This window comes from Myxine glutinosa, chromosome 5 (assembly GCF_964187855.1).
Source record: "Myxine glutinosa chromosome 5, kmMyxGlut1.1, whole genome shotgun sequence".
Taxonomy (NCBI): Eukaryota; Metazoa; Chordata; class Myxini; order Myxiniformes; family Myxinidae; genus Myxine; species Myxine glutinosa.
In genome coordinates, this window is record NC_136265.1 from 207521096 (window position 1) to 207536500 (window position 15405).

At 44.7% G+C, this 15405-nt stretch overlaps 1 protein-coding gene across 12 annotated transcripts in view; it reads right to left on the reverse strand.

Annotated features, from left to right (window-relative positions):
- Positions 1–15405, reverse strand: part of LOC137426452 (ribosomal protein S6 kinase delta-1) — a 100310-nt gene that overhangs the window by 42929 nt on the left and 41976 nt on the right. For all 12 annotated transcript variants that reach the window (XM_078779409.1, XM_078779417.1, XM_078779407.1 and 9 more), the window contains one exon: positions 10976–11102. In XM_078779409.1, the coding sequence (XP_078635535.1) occupies positions 10976–11102 (127 nt within the window). The remainder of the gene's footprint in view (positions 1–10975; positions 11103–15405) is intronic.

The following is a 15405-nucleotide window of genomic DNA, read 5'->3' on the forward strand; positions in this document are numbered from 1 at the left end:
AACAGTTTTCCGGACTTTTTTTCTAAACTCTTAATGCTAATGATTTCAAACTTGGTACATGGTTTCCTCATGATAAGTTACAGATCGAGTTCGAACTTCACGACGTTTCGATCATTTTTGACAAAGTTATGGCACTTTGAACTTTGGTAATTCTGATAATTCTGATGATCCTTAACTCGGTGCCATTTTAAGTTTTAATTTCCTTTAAAAAAGATTTTCTCTGCAATTATAGGACCGATTGAGATCAAATTTTCACCATATGGGGGACTCGGTCTGTAGAATATTTTAATGGTAATTATGACGTCACAGGTCACGTGGTTCGGCCGCCATATTGTTTTTCGTGAAAACACGAAAACCCCTTTTTCTCTGCAAGGGCTGAACAGATCGAGGCCAAACTTTGCAGGCAGAATCGCATACCCATGACGAACAAAAAAGTCAACGAGCATGACGTCATGCGTCACATGGTTTCAGAGTTATGACGTTTTTAAGCATGAACCTTTAAAACCGAGCTCCTCCCTCATTTTTGATCCAATCGAGGGGAAACTTCACAGATCTGTTCAGCATATCAGTCTACTAAAATGTCCTTTTGGAATTTGCGATGGGGCATGTGGTTTGGCAGATATCGTTAATTAAACGAAAATATTAAACAAATGGATATCTTGTTTATTCTGGAGTTCTCCTCAAGCCGCACCGCGCGCCCTCAGCCTCGTCTCGCGAACGTCAAAAGCGCGACACAGCGCCCGCTTTCCGGAGGGGCGGAGCCAAGCCGAGCAACATATATATACACATCGATCATTGATCGTGAACCGGAAAATATAATAAATTACTGATATTTAGCGACTCGAAAGGGTCTTTATCAACAATTTATTTATGGTGCTTCTGCTGACCTGTCTGCAAGGTGTATAAATCCAAGTCCCGAGTGCGAATCACAGGTGAGCCCATCCTGAGGTAATTAGCGATTGGGAACGATTCAGAACCTGTGGATAAATAACCCTTGGTAATTTCCCCAACAGTTTTCCGGACGACAGACTGCCGGTAGGGGACATGTATTGCAGCGCAATACTCAGAATGCTTGTTCTTCTTATTATTGTTGATATTGTTATTATTATTATTATTGTTATTATTATTATTATTGTTGTTATTGTTATTATTATTATTGTTGTTATTGTTATTATTATTATTGTTGTTGTTGTTGTTGTTATTATTATTAATGTTATTGTTGTTATTATTATTATTGTTGTTATTGTTATTATTATTATTATTGTTGTTATTGTTATTATTATTATTATTGTTATTATTATCTCAATACTCTTGGCTGTAGGCTGGTGTTGGCTTCGTGGTTAGGGTGCAGCTTGGGATCCTAGGATCCTGGGTTCGAATCCCGGTCGATCCGTGAATGAACACCAGGGGGGTTGACTCAGCCTGCCATCCTTCTGAGGTCGGCAAATTGAGTACCAGTTCACTGGTAATTCCCTGTGTGTCGCAAGAGGCGACTAACAGGGTTGGCGGCAGGAAGGGCATCCGGCCATAAAACGTTGCTTCAAAAAGGGGACGACGGTGCCCGAAAAATGCAAACCCCTGCTTTGCGGGGAAAAATGGCCTCAAAAGGTGGTTCAATACTCTTGGCTGTTCTACTCAAATCCTCTCTCGGCATACATGTATTCTCGGCTAATAAAAATGTTTTGTTTGACATTCGCAATCCTTACCACCCTGCTCAACCACCCCAGCAGTGGTAACACCACCAGTTTTCAATGAGGGTGGAAATTGTAGTCAAATATAATGGTGTAGTATAAAGGGCACTGCAGTTATGGTGTACAATAAGTGGTGTTTTTCAAATGTGCCAAAAACAGGGAAGACGCTTTGCTAATGCTCCCTAAGGAAGTGGTCCTTCTAGTTTTTAAAATACAAGTTCTAATGTTCTTGAAACCGAGTTGGTTTCAGACAATCACTCTGTTGCTACAAATTCTAATATGGCCACAACTGGTTCAGTAATAAATTACTCGGAGCTACTCTTCCTACCCTATCTTGGTTGACCGACATGACACTAGTCCATACTTTGTGAACATTGAGTAAATGCTTTCGGGTAAAACCAGAATGTGGGTCATTTTGTGACACTTTGGGGGAAACCCCAGATGGCATTCTGGTAATATGTTCAACAGCAGACATAGAAAACAAAATTCAATCAAACTGCTAACTTATTTATGGCTAAAGACAGGGCTAAGCTCTCGAACGATGCATCAAATGAAGTTTAAAACAAACCAAACCACCACCGATTCAATCAGGCCTGTTGCTCATCGTCTGGCCAATACAACGACTTGTGCAAAATTCATGTTTCATTTGGCATGATTTGTGCATGATGAGGGTAGTGATGGACTGATGTTAAAAAGTTAATGATCTGCCAATTTTTGTCGATACATACATTTGTTAAAAATAATAATTACCAGTGCGTGAATATTATGAAGCCTCCCCCTATGCCTATAGGATAGTGTGAAGCTTATAACTGTTGTAGGGTTTGTTTCTACAATTAGCGCCCCCAGTTTGTAATGGTACCCCAGAGTTTCTTAGTCCCCTAGGAATACTAAACCACCACTTAGGTTTATTTTTCTTCCTTTTCCCCCCGCCAATGTCCGAGCTGTATCTCGGATCCCGCTGGGACTTTCAAAATGAAATTTTGCATCAATAATGGGAATACAAAGTTTGTGGGGTTGACCGAATGCCTTTCAACTTGACCAAGTTTAAGGTCATGACCTAGTTATAGACATTTTAACATTTATCACCATAACTCGACTACATATTGTCTGATCAGAACAAAATCTCCCTCGCTAGATAGCCTAGGCCCAAGAACAAGCCACATTTACCTTGAATTTACATCATACTCCTCTTTTTTTTTTTCTTCATACAGAATCGAGGCTCGTGTAAGAGCCAACACATTAAACATGAAAACATGCACAGACACATAAAACATGCAATGAAGGGAGCGGGAGACAAGAAGGGGAAAGAAAGCGAAGCACACAAGCACAACAGCAGAGAAAGGACGTTGGCAGATCTGTAGAAGGGAGAGGGCTGGGGGGGGGGGGGGGGGCTGGAGGGGTACACATTATAAAGCAAAAGAACACAAATAGGAATTTCAAGAAAGAAGTCTGAGATTGAAAGAGGCGGATTTGGGGTGTTTAAGCGGGGGTAGAAAAAAATCAACGTTTTGGATGGGGGAAGATAAGAGATGGTGGTGAACAGCTGTTTTAAAGACCTGGAGGGAGGAGTGGGATTGAAGGGAGTGTGGGAGTTTGTTCCAGAGGTGGGAAAAAAAGGAATGACAGAGTGAATGTGAGCATGAACTCCATCCTCCCTCCAGCGTCCTAAAACGTATTGTTACGCAACCGTGATTAACACCACAGTTACGGATGGCCGATTGCGAGACTTTACACTCCCGAGGCGAAAACTCAATGGCGGATTCAAACTCAACACAAAGTTAAACGCGCGGAAGGGCAGACACAGCAAGCTCCGCAGCCCTATCTATTAAAATGAAACACCCAGGAAAACTGCGTTCAGATATATACAGAAAATAATATAAGGATTTATTATTTATAAGTAAAGACAGTGAAAAAGCCCGCGCCGGTAATACTAATAACTCTAATAAGCCTAAATTGGGATCCCACACACAACAGATATCAAACACGATACGAGGGAGGTGAATACGAAAATAACACGTCTTTTAGTTTTATGCAAAGTGTATTCGCGGGTACGGCCTTATCTCGTCCTTGTCGTCTTGGTGACCGCCGTCCAACACCCGGCTCCTTTCGTTCCACCCGGCACGCCTCACTCCAAGTTCCACGGAGCCGCGGCCCTCTCCGTCCGCCTCCAAGCGCCACCAGGCCTCGTCGGTTCAACGGCCCACCCACACCACGAGCTCCTTTGCTCCAACGGTCCAACGCAGGGCTGCACAAAGCAAACGAACTCCACTTGACTCGACTCGACTCTCTTCGGGAGTGCTGGCAGCCAAGTCCAACTGTTCAGTGCCAACTGCCAACTCCAACGAACTCTCCCTGCCAACTCTCAGTGCCAACTCTCCGTGCCAACTCCCAACGAACTGCCCTAAAATGGCGTCCGACCGTCGCTAATATCTCTGGCCGATGACGTCACATTGGCGCACTCCTCAGCCAATCAAAAGCCTCCCAACTCGCCGGCCCGCCCAGGTCACGCCCTCTCCGGCATCGCTCCACGCTCCCGTCCCCGACCCCGCGGTCCTTGTGTTATAACACGTGCCAGGCGAGGTTTGTAGGCCTTGGAGGTGTAAACGGTGGCGGCCAATTGTGGCGGTGTTTTTGGCCTGGTTTCCTGTCCGTTTGTTCCGAAGTCATTGTCAGGGAAAGTAATTATTTAATGTTGCGCTAAGGACCTAACTAATGTTTATGTGGTTTGGAGTGCCATAATGGACAAAGGTTTGACTACTAGGTGAAACTCACAGGGGCGTTACCTTTAATCCCTCACTATTTAACACCCGAATCTCCAGGTAGATCCACAATCATACATCTTCCCCCGACAAACGCCTAAACATCAAGAACTTATTACATGCAGAGTCCCTGTCACGACAGCCGAATACCTACCTATTCAGATCTACCTAGCTCTAGATGTTGCTCTACCAAATTCATAACAGTATTTTTGACTCGAATGTCTCAAGAAACTCATTTTGCAATAAATGTTCGTTTCCCATTAATCGTACACTTTTCAAAATCCCATCACCCCAAAATCCCATTTCCCATCACCCCTCCCCTCTAAATCTACCCCCTTGCCCCTCCCCTCCAAATCATCCCCATCACCCATCTCTTTCAAATCTTCCCCCTTGCCCCTCCCCTCCAAATCTTCCCAATCACCCATTCCTTTCAAATCTCCCCCCACACCCCTCCCCTCCGAGACTCTCCCTCGCTCCTCCCCTCCTAGACTCCCCTCTCACCCCTCCTCCTCAAAGCATCCTCCCCGCTTCTTCCCCCTTCCAACTTTCACCTTCATCTCCCTCAACCTTCTGCCTCGCTCTTCCCCCTCGTCAAATAACACCTCACTGCGCCTCTCCCAATCACCATCAAACCTTTTGTCTGCCCCATTCTTCCCTTTCTCCAAGCTATTCTGTAATCTCCGACACACCTTCAACAGCTCTCCCTACCTCTTCCTCCTCTTCCACATCTTACCCTACCGCTGCCCCCCCCCCCCCCTGTTCTGTATCCGATGCTCCCCCTTCCTCTTCCTTAACAGTATGGACCTCAAACATCCGGGGCCTTTGCTCAAACTTGTCTGATCTCTCCATACAGGTTGCTTCTGACAAACCAGACGTGATCTGCTTAACAGAAACTTTCCTCCTTCATGATGTCTCTGATTCCTTGGTATCTCTCCCAGGTTACTCCCTCCTCCGGTATGATAGACCTGAGCCTCGTCCTGGAGGTGGGGTTGCTATCTTTATAAAAAACTCTCTTCCTCACTTGCCCTGCCCTGCACTCTCTCCACCTCACCCCCAGGAATACCTTTGGCTACGGCTTCCCCTTCGCTCCCACCTTTTGTTCATATGTGTGTTGTACCGTCCACCAAACAGTGATGACTCCATCTACATCTCGCTGTCTGAGAATACGGACCAAGTTCTATCTACCCATCCCAACTCTCTCTTCCTCATATGTGGTGATTTCAACTGTCACCATGCCAGTTGGCTGGGTGTGGGTACCTCTCTCACCAGCCATGGCTCTTCAGCAAAGGACTTCTGTGACTCACTGGGATTGACACAATCTGTCAATCTCCCAACCCGGATTTCAGTCAACGGAGTATCTTCTCTTCTGGACTTGGTTATGACTAACTTCCCTGAAAATGTCTGCTGCTCTTCTTCTGCTCCAATCGGCTCTTCTGATCATGTGCTTGTTAAAGTGGACATCTCTCTGACCATTCTCAGAGAGCCTCCTCAGCGTCGACGAGTCTGGCATTTCACTCAGGCCAACTGGCACGGTCTTCAAGCAGCCATCAATCATCTGGACTGGTCTCCCATCTCTACTGCCTCTGACATAAATTCTTCCTGGGAATTCTTCCAAAGCAAACTGCTCTCTCTCATGCACAGATTTAACCCATCTCGTCTTCTGTTGTCATACCCTTCCTACCGTCCATGGTACACGGAATCTTGTGGTGAGGCTATTGCCCAGAAACAACTTGCTTTCGTCTCCTGGAAAGCAAATCCAACGGAAGGAAATCTCATTTCCTTTCACAAAGCCTGAAACAAGTGTGTGTCCACCCTCAGGAGAGCCAGGAAACAATATCTCTCCGTTCTCAGGACCGAACTCTCTTATCTGTCTCCCTCTTCCAAATCCTGGTGGCGTCTGGTCAAATCTGTTTCTGGTGTTTCTCCACCTCCATCCCTCCCTCACCTCAAATGGCCACACGGCTGACTCCACACGTGAAAAAGCTGAATGCCTCAACTGTGTGTTTGCCTCTAAATCTTGTTTCCCAAACCCATCCCTCTCTGTACCCACCGTACCCAGTCGTACCCAGCTGCTCCTGGACTCTGTGTCCTTTCCTCCTGACAAGGTGGAAAAGTTTCTGTCAACCCTCGACTCGGATTCTGCAACTGGACCTGACGGCATCAGCCCACGGGTCCTAAAATCCTGTTCTTCCGCTCTTTCACTCCCTCTCTCTGTTCTCTTCACCCTCTCTTTTGCTCAAGGTCATCTTCCATCTGCTTGGAAATTTGCCAACATCACCGCTTTGCACAAAAAAGGTGCAAAAACAGATCCCAGCAACTACAGACCAATCAGCCTTCTCCCAATTATCAGCAAAGTCATGGAATCCATCATTGCTTCAGATATGAAATCTTTCCTCTTCTCCAATGGCTTGATCTCTGATCATCAATTTGGTTTCAGACCTGGACACTCTACTCTGGACATGCTGCTTCTGCTTTCTCAACAATGGATGGAGGTCCTCAATGCCAAACAGAAAATTAGAGCAGTCTCCCTTGACATATCACGTGCCTTCGATACGGTCTGGCACCCCACTCTGCTCACCAAACTCTCCTCTTTTGGTAACCATGGAAATCTCCACGCATGGCTGGCGGACGTCCTCTCTAGTCGTAGTCAACGTGTGGCCCTGAATGGGTTTCTCTCATCTCCTCTTCCTGTTCAGGCTGGAGTTCCACAAGGCAGTGTTCTGGGCCCTGTGCTTTTTCTGGTCTTCATCAATGATCTCTCTGACTCTCTTGAAAATCCTCTGTATCTTTTTGCTGATGACTCTACTCTTTGTCGCTCCATTCTTCATCCCTCAGATCGGCAGTCTGCAGCCTCCTCACTCTCTGCAGACCTGGACAAAATCACAGACTGGGCAAACAAGTGGAACATGTCTTTCAATCCTGACAAATCTCACACTCTTACGATGTCTCTCCGAAAAGACCGACTGGACAACCCTCCCATCCACTTTCTGAATAATCCTCTCCAAGAAGTTCTGTCACTCAAGCTTTTGGGTCTCACTATCTGCCATGATCTTTCCTGGGAAAACCACATTTCATATCTGGCCTCCAAAGCCAGTCGCCGACTGGGCATCCTCCGTCGTGCGAAGTCCTTCCTTGGCACACCTGAGCTCCTCACCACATACAAGGCTTTCATCCGCAGCTCAATGGAATACTGCTCTCCCCTCTGGGCTGGTGCTCCTGCCTCACACCTAGCTCGTCTTCACGCTGTTGAAACCAAAGCATTCAGAATCATTGGAATCTCCAGCGATGAAGCCCAGAAGACCAGAAATCCATTGAAGTGACCCAGAAGACCATTAATGAAGACCAGAAAAAGCACAGGGCCCAGAACACTAAGTTGGGGAACTCCAGCCAGAACAGGAAGGGGAGAAGAGAGAAATCCATTCAGGGCCACATGTTGCCTACGACCAGAGAGGAAGTCCGCAAGCCATGAGTGGAGATTTCCATGGATACCATAGGAGGAGAGTTTGGTTAGCAGAGCTGGGTGCCAGACCGTATCGAAGGCACGTGATATGTCAAGGGAGACGGCTCTGATTTCCTGCTTGGCGTTGAGGACCTCCATCCATTGTTGAGACAGCAGAAGCAACATGTCCAGAGAAGATTGACCTGGTCTGAAACCAAATTGATGATCTGAGATCAAGCCATTGGAGAAAAGGAAGGATTTGATGTCAGAAGCAATGATGGATTCCATGACCTTGCTGATTATTGGGAGAAGGTTGATTGGTCTGTAGTTGCAAGGATCTGTTTTTGCTCCTTTTTTGTGTAAAGCGGTAATGTTTGCTGATTTCCAAGATGCTGGCAGATGACCTTGAGCAAAAGAAAGGGTGAAGAGAACAGAGGGAGGGTGTGAAAGAAAGGCAGAGCAGGATTTTAGGACCCGTGAGCTGATGCCGTCTGGTCCAGTTGCAGAATCAGAGTCGAGGTTTGACAAAAACTTCTCCACCTTGTCAGGAGAGAAGGACACAGAGTCCAGGAGCAGCTGGGTTTGACTGGGTAAGGTGGGTACACGGAGTGATGGGTTTGGGACACAAGATTTTGAGGCATTCAGCTTTTTTCACGTGCGGTGTCAACTGTGTAGCCATTTGAGGTAAGGGAGGTGTTGGAGGGGGAACAAACACCAGACACAGATTTGACCAGATGCCACCAGGATTTGGAGGAAGGAGACAGGTTTGAGAGTTCAGTCTTGAGAGTAGAGACATTTCCTGGTTTCCTGGATCTCCTGAGGGTAGACACACACTTGTTCTGAGCTTGGTGAAAAAAACTGAGCTTGCCTTCAGTTTGATTTGCCTTCCATTAAGTGAAGGCAGGTAGTTTCAGGGCAACTGCCTCACCTCAAGATTCAGTGTACCATGGACGGGAGGAAGGGTATGACAACTGAAGATGAGATGGGATGAATCTGTGCACGAGAGAGAGAGAGCAGTTTGCTTTGGAAGAATTCCCAGGATGAGTTGATGTCAGAGGCAGTGGAGATGGGAAACCAGTCCAGATGATTGATGGCTGCTTGAAGACCGTGCCAGTCGGCCTGAGTGAAATGGCAGACTCGTTGACGCTTAGGAGGCTCTCTGAGAATGGCCAGAGAGATATCCACTTTAACAAGCACATGATCAGAAGAACCGATTGGAGCAGAGGAAGAACAGTGGACATTTGCAGTGAAGTTTGTCATAACCAAGTCTAGAAGAGATGATGTACCGTTGACAGAGATCTGGGTTGGGAAATTGAAAGATTGTGTCAGTCCCAATGAGTCGTAGAAGCCCTTTGCTGAGGTGCCATGGCTGGTGAGAGAGGTACCCACACCAAGCCAGCTGGCATGATGACAGTTGAAGTCACCACAAATGAGGAAGAGAGAGTTGGGATGAGTGGATAGAAGTTGGTCCATGTTGTCAGACAGCGAAATGTAAATGGAGTCATCACTGTTTGGCGGACGGTACAGAACACATATGAACAAAAGGTGGGAGCGGAGAGGAAGCCGTAGCCAGAGGTACTCCTGGGGGTGGGGTGGAGAGAGGGCAGTGCAAGGAGAGTGAGGAAGAGAGTTTTTGATAAAGAAAGCCACCCCACCACCAGGACGAGGCTCAGGTCTATCATACCGGAGGAGGGAGTAACCAGGGAGAGATACTAAGGAATCAGAGACATCTTGAAGGAGGAAAGTTTCTGTTAAGCAGATCAAGTCTGGATTGTCAGAAGCAACCTGAATGGAGAGATCAATCAGGTTTGAGTGAAGGCCCCAGATGTTTGAGGTCCATACCGTTAAGGAAGAGGGAGGGGGAGCATCTGGTACAGGACTGGGGAAGGGAGGGGTAGGGTAAGATTGGGGGGAGGGGGGAGAGGTGGGGAGAGCTGTTGATAGTGTGTCACAGATTACAAAAGAGCTAGGAGAAAGGGAAGGATGAGGAGGACAAAATGTTTGACGGTGATGAGGCACAGTGAGATGTTGGAGGAGGGGGCAGAGTGAGGAAGAAGGTTGGAGGAGGTGGAGGTATGAGTTGGAAGGGAGAGGAAGTAGGCTGGAGGCAGCTTTGAGGATGAGGGGGGAGGAGAGAATTGGAGAAAAATGGTGGGGGGTGAGATTAGGAAGGGAGGGGCGAGGGGGGAGTTTAGAAAGTGGACGATTAATGAAAAATGAACATTTATTACAAATTGGGTTTATTGTGATTTTCAAGTCAGAGATCCGATTAAAAACGATAGAGGAGGGGTGGAATGAAGGTGAATTTAGAGAATGTAGAAAGGAAGAACAGTAAGAGATTGAATTTTTATTTGAAATAGAATGATTTGGATGAGGAAATTGAAAAAAGCCTTTTAAGTCGGAAGAAGCACAGCGTGTTGTAATAAACCACTGAATACAACACTGCAGGGGAAAGTTTAAACATATTTAAACAAAACCGTGAAAACTATGTGGGAAATTCCCTGACGTGAGGGCGTGGATCTGAGAAAGAAGGAGATACTCTGGGTCTCTGGGAGAATGCTCTGGGTTAAAGGTCAAGGTCGAATGACGATCTGACAAAAAATGCATTTTTGTCATCGCGCTATTTTGCCAATGCGGAATCTCAAAGACCACTTGACCTTCCAAGTTGTTCTTGCATCATAATAGTTTACCTGCATTGAAGTTGTGCACCTTGTATTTGATTAGTGTCCTTGAACTACTTTTTTTCAGATTGTGACCTCATTACCTAAAAACACATTTGCGATTTTCATGATGTTGAGTTTTGTGCCAGATAGATTGTAGATGGGGACACATTTTTTTAAATCTGCACTCTATCCCTACATGTTCAAGGTCAAGGTCATATGGCGGTCTGCAAACATATGGACGTCATTGGATCACGGACGCCGGGACAGGCTTACCCTTGACGATCGCTTTGTGATTGCATAAATCTAGTTATTTTACTGTTTGATAAACTCGTGTACAAAACATACAATTAATTTACACTATCTCCTTTGTGTAAAAAAGCCACATTGTCCCCAGAACACGTGCACAAACATAAATTAACAAACCTGGGGCATATTCGAGGAGAAGGAAGATAGAGTCCTCAGTGGAGTAATACTTCAGTAATCTCACCATAAATGGCACCTTGCTCACCAGCAGTGTCCGCCCATTCAACTGGCTGCATTTCCTGAGACCCTGCACAACAACAAACAGCCACTTATCAACAACACGACATCCAAAGGTAATGTTGCAGGAAATATGCAAGCAGTTTACAAACCTACAACAGCTAAACAAACATGTTTCATTCCACAGTTTAACAATGATATGCTGACACTAAATTATACCACTGAAAGTAAACAGCGGCCAGCTACTACGAAATGGGTCAGAAGCCAACACAGGGCAATTTTTCAGGAAAGACAACAATGCAACTGGTCAGGAATGTTCATTTTCAGGTGTTTGCAGTTTTAGAAAGCAAAACTTCTCTACTTCCTGAATGTGCACGATTCATTACCTCACATCTTCATTACCTACACCACCAAAGGTGGGTGGAGGTTATGTTTTCCCTCCTGTCTGTTTGTGAACAGGATATCTCAAAAGGTTGTGGACAGATTTGGCCGAAATTTGGCGTAGAGGTTGGGTATGTGACAAGGGCGATATGGTTAGATTTTGGTGAAGATCCGGATCCGGATGCTAGAATTTTGCGATTCTCCACCATTGACTGATCGGGCTAAAACCGATCTACAGCACGGTATCTCAAAACGTTGTAGACGGATTTGGAAGAAACTCGGTGGACCGGTTGGGTGTCTGACAAGGACGATTCGATTCGATTTTGGTGAAGATCTGAATATGGATTCGGATATGAGAATTATTTAATTTTTTAAAGTGATTCTTCACTTTTGAGTGATCGGGCCAAAAACGATACACAGCAGGATATCTCAAAATGTTATGGATGGATTATGACGAAACTTGGTGGACGTTAGGGTTAGGCGACAAGAACAAGCCGATTAGGTTTTGGTTCAGGTCCGAATCCAGATCTGGTCTATCAGTGGGATACAAAACATCAAATGCTCATCCTGGCGGAGGTTTGCTCTCGACCGAGTGCCGCTCCGGTTAATATTGCTTTCATCATCATTTATGTGTCCGGAATGGGGTGGATAATGACAAAGTTTTGCTGAGAAGTGGACTGCGAAATTATATTGTGTCGATACGATTCATGTGCTCGACATCCATGTATCATGCATGGATTGGTGGATAAGCCGACGCCATCAAGAATCCAGTGGAGGTGATTTCTTGAATATCCATCGAGTGGTTAACCAAAGAGAGGTGCAGGAAATACCATGAATAAATCCACCTTGTTGCTAGGGATTACATCAACATTCCTATAAAATAGCAATTGCTGATGGGCCATGAGCGGTAAAGTGGTGCGGAATATCATCACATCATCCATCGCTCGCACCGCAACGTCAGGGGTCGGAAGTACTTTTCCCGTAAAAAATTTTACAGCTTGTATTTTCTGCAAATTTTCTCCACGAAGGCGCAGCAGACTGCAAGGATACCTGTGTTATCAGGCAGATGTATCAGGCAACCACTGACCTTCTTCAGAGGCCATGCTCTAAAGGTCAGTGGTTGTAATCTGCAATTGTGTTTCATGAAAGAGTAGGTTGATCACATGTTAACCATTCTTGCCCCAACGAAAGGTGAAACCCTAAACATCAGCACTTTTGATCGTTCTCGGCGGATAACTCAAACACATATATATATATATATATATATATTTTTTGTCTACAAGATCGAGACTCGTGTAAGAGCTAACATTAATGACAAAAAACAAACATACGAACACATAAGACAAAATAAAGGGAGCGGGAGACCAGATGGGGAGAGGGGAAAGCACACAAGTACAACATTTGAGAGCAGGGACATCGGGAGATCTGTGGGAGGGAGAGGGCTTGGGGGGGAGGAGGCGTGGGAAGGAGGGTGGGGGGTGGGGGAGCTAAAAAACACATGGAGTAAAAATAATAATAATAAAAACACGGAGTAAAAAAAATAATAATAAAAACACGGAGTAAAAAATAATAATAATAAAAACACGGAGTAAAAAATAATAATAATAAAAACACGGAGTAAAAAAAAAATATAATAATAAAAACACGGAGTAAAAAATAATAATAATAAAAACACGGAGTAAAAAATAATAATAATAAAAACACGGAGTAAAAAATAATAATAATAAAAACACGGAGTAAAAAAAATATATAATAAAAACACGGAGTAAAAAATAATAATAATAAAAACACGGAGTAAAAAAATAAAATAATAAAAACACGGAGTAAAAAATAATAATAATAAAAACACGGAGTAAAAAATAATAATAATAAAAACACGGAGTAAAAAATAATAATAATAAAAACACGGAGTAAAAAAAAAAAAAACACGGAGTCAAAAATAATAATAATAAAAACACATGGACACAGCTAGGACTTCCAGGAAAGAAGTTGGTATTTCAGAAAACTGGATCTGGGGTGAATTAGCGGGGGTAGAAAAGATCAAGGTTTTGGATGGGGGAAGATAAAAGATGGTGGTGAACAGCTGTTTTAAAGACCTGGAAGGAGGAGTGGGATTGAAGAGAGTGTGGGAGTTTAACGATTTGTTTCGGTTCATCACAGATTCTTTTGTTGAAACCTTGACATCTGACAGCGAAGGTGGCATCGATGGGAATGACACTGACGAAATGATCGATCGCCCTCATTTTGGTCAAAGGAAACACCGATACTGCTGATATTCCCATAACTGGGCTTGCCAAAGGCAGTGACGATGAGGAGTATTCCTGTTGAAATCAACAGCTTTGTCCAATACAACTCAGTACTGCAGTACTTCCTGCACGAAAGTTAAATACAACTGTGACATTAGTTTGTCTCTTAATAATTTGGACAATCAAGATACAAGTGTACACCCAGAAAATCATATCCGCTTGGTCTCCTTTGCTTTGAGTGACGTGCGTGATCTTCAGGTGTGCGCTCACATTTTATGAACTCAAAGTCGTGATTTGCCTGACGTTTTACAGCTCGTATTTTCTGTTAATTCAAAGATAATGAAAAAGAAAAGAATGATCTCGAGATGAAATGGAAAGAAATGCAATAGTTGTTGTTGAGGCAGCCATTAAGAGCAAATTGAATATGCTAATTCGGGAAGCAATAAGATAAGTGTATGATTACAGGGGATGCAAGCCTGGGCCGACAATTTCATCCGCAGCAATTCGAAAAGCAATATTCATTAAAAATGGTGGCGAGGTATGTGGGCGTTCAAACGGTTATTGCACTCACAAAAGTCCAAACCAAACTCACAAAAGTCCAAACAGCACACTCTATTTAATTTTCAACACATGCACTGTACGAATGAATGAACGAATGATCGTTTTAAGGCCATTTTCCCCCCCTAGAGCGGGGTTAGCCTTGCGGGCCCCATGACGATCATGGTTCCCTTTTTGAGGCAATGTTTTTATGGCCGGATGCCCTTCCTGACGCCAACCCTTGGTCACCTCTTACGATGCGCAGGGATACGGTGTACCTATTCTAAACCGGGGTACACACCGGGATCATTCATCCCAGCAAGCTGGTACTCAATTTGCCGACCTCGGAAGGATGACAGGCTGAGTCAACCCCCCTGCGTTAATTCAGCGATCAAACGGGATTCGAACCCAGGATCCCAGGATCCCAAGCCGGCACCCTAACTGCTAAACCAACACCAGGCTTAATACATACATTGTATATCAGTTGCATCATTCCTGGGAGTGCTGCTGATGCAGTGCCCCCTGTATCCAGTAAGCTGGTACTCAATTTGCCGACCTCGGAAGGATGACAGGCTGAGTCAACCCACCTGGTGTTAATTCAATGGAACAACAGGGGCTCAAATTCAAGACCATAAGATTTTAGGCCAGCCACCTTAACCTTTAAACCAACACCAGGATTTATTTATTTAATTATACATAATCCTAAATAACAAGATTAACTCCAACGACACTCGGTAGAGCGTATACCTCCGGCAGGTTGAACAGTTTACATTTTGTATCCCACCGAGAGGCCGGGTCTGGATCCGGACCTGAACCAAAACATAATTGGCTTGTTCTCGTCACCGACCCAACTCATCCACCACGTTTTGAAATGCTGTATCACGTTATATCGTTTTGGCTCTATCTCTCAATGGTGAAGGAATCATTTGATAAGTTAAAAAATTCTCATATCCGAATCTGTTCATAACCTTTTGAGATATCCTGCTCACAGACAGACAAACAGGGGTGAAATCACAACCTCCGTCCACCTTCGGTCGTGGAGTTAATAAAATGTTGTTGTGCTTTTGATTATTGCAACTCATGCTGAGAACATTTGAACATAATTCCTCATACGATCTACAGGTGCCATATTTCGAATATATCAGTGAATAATCTCCCGCGATGAAGCTAACTCCGAGGGCCTTTAACTCACTCACCGCAGGCAGGTGG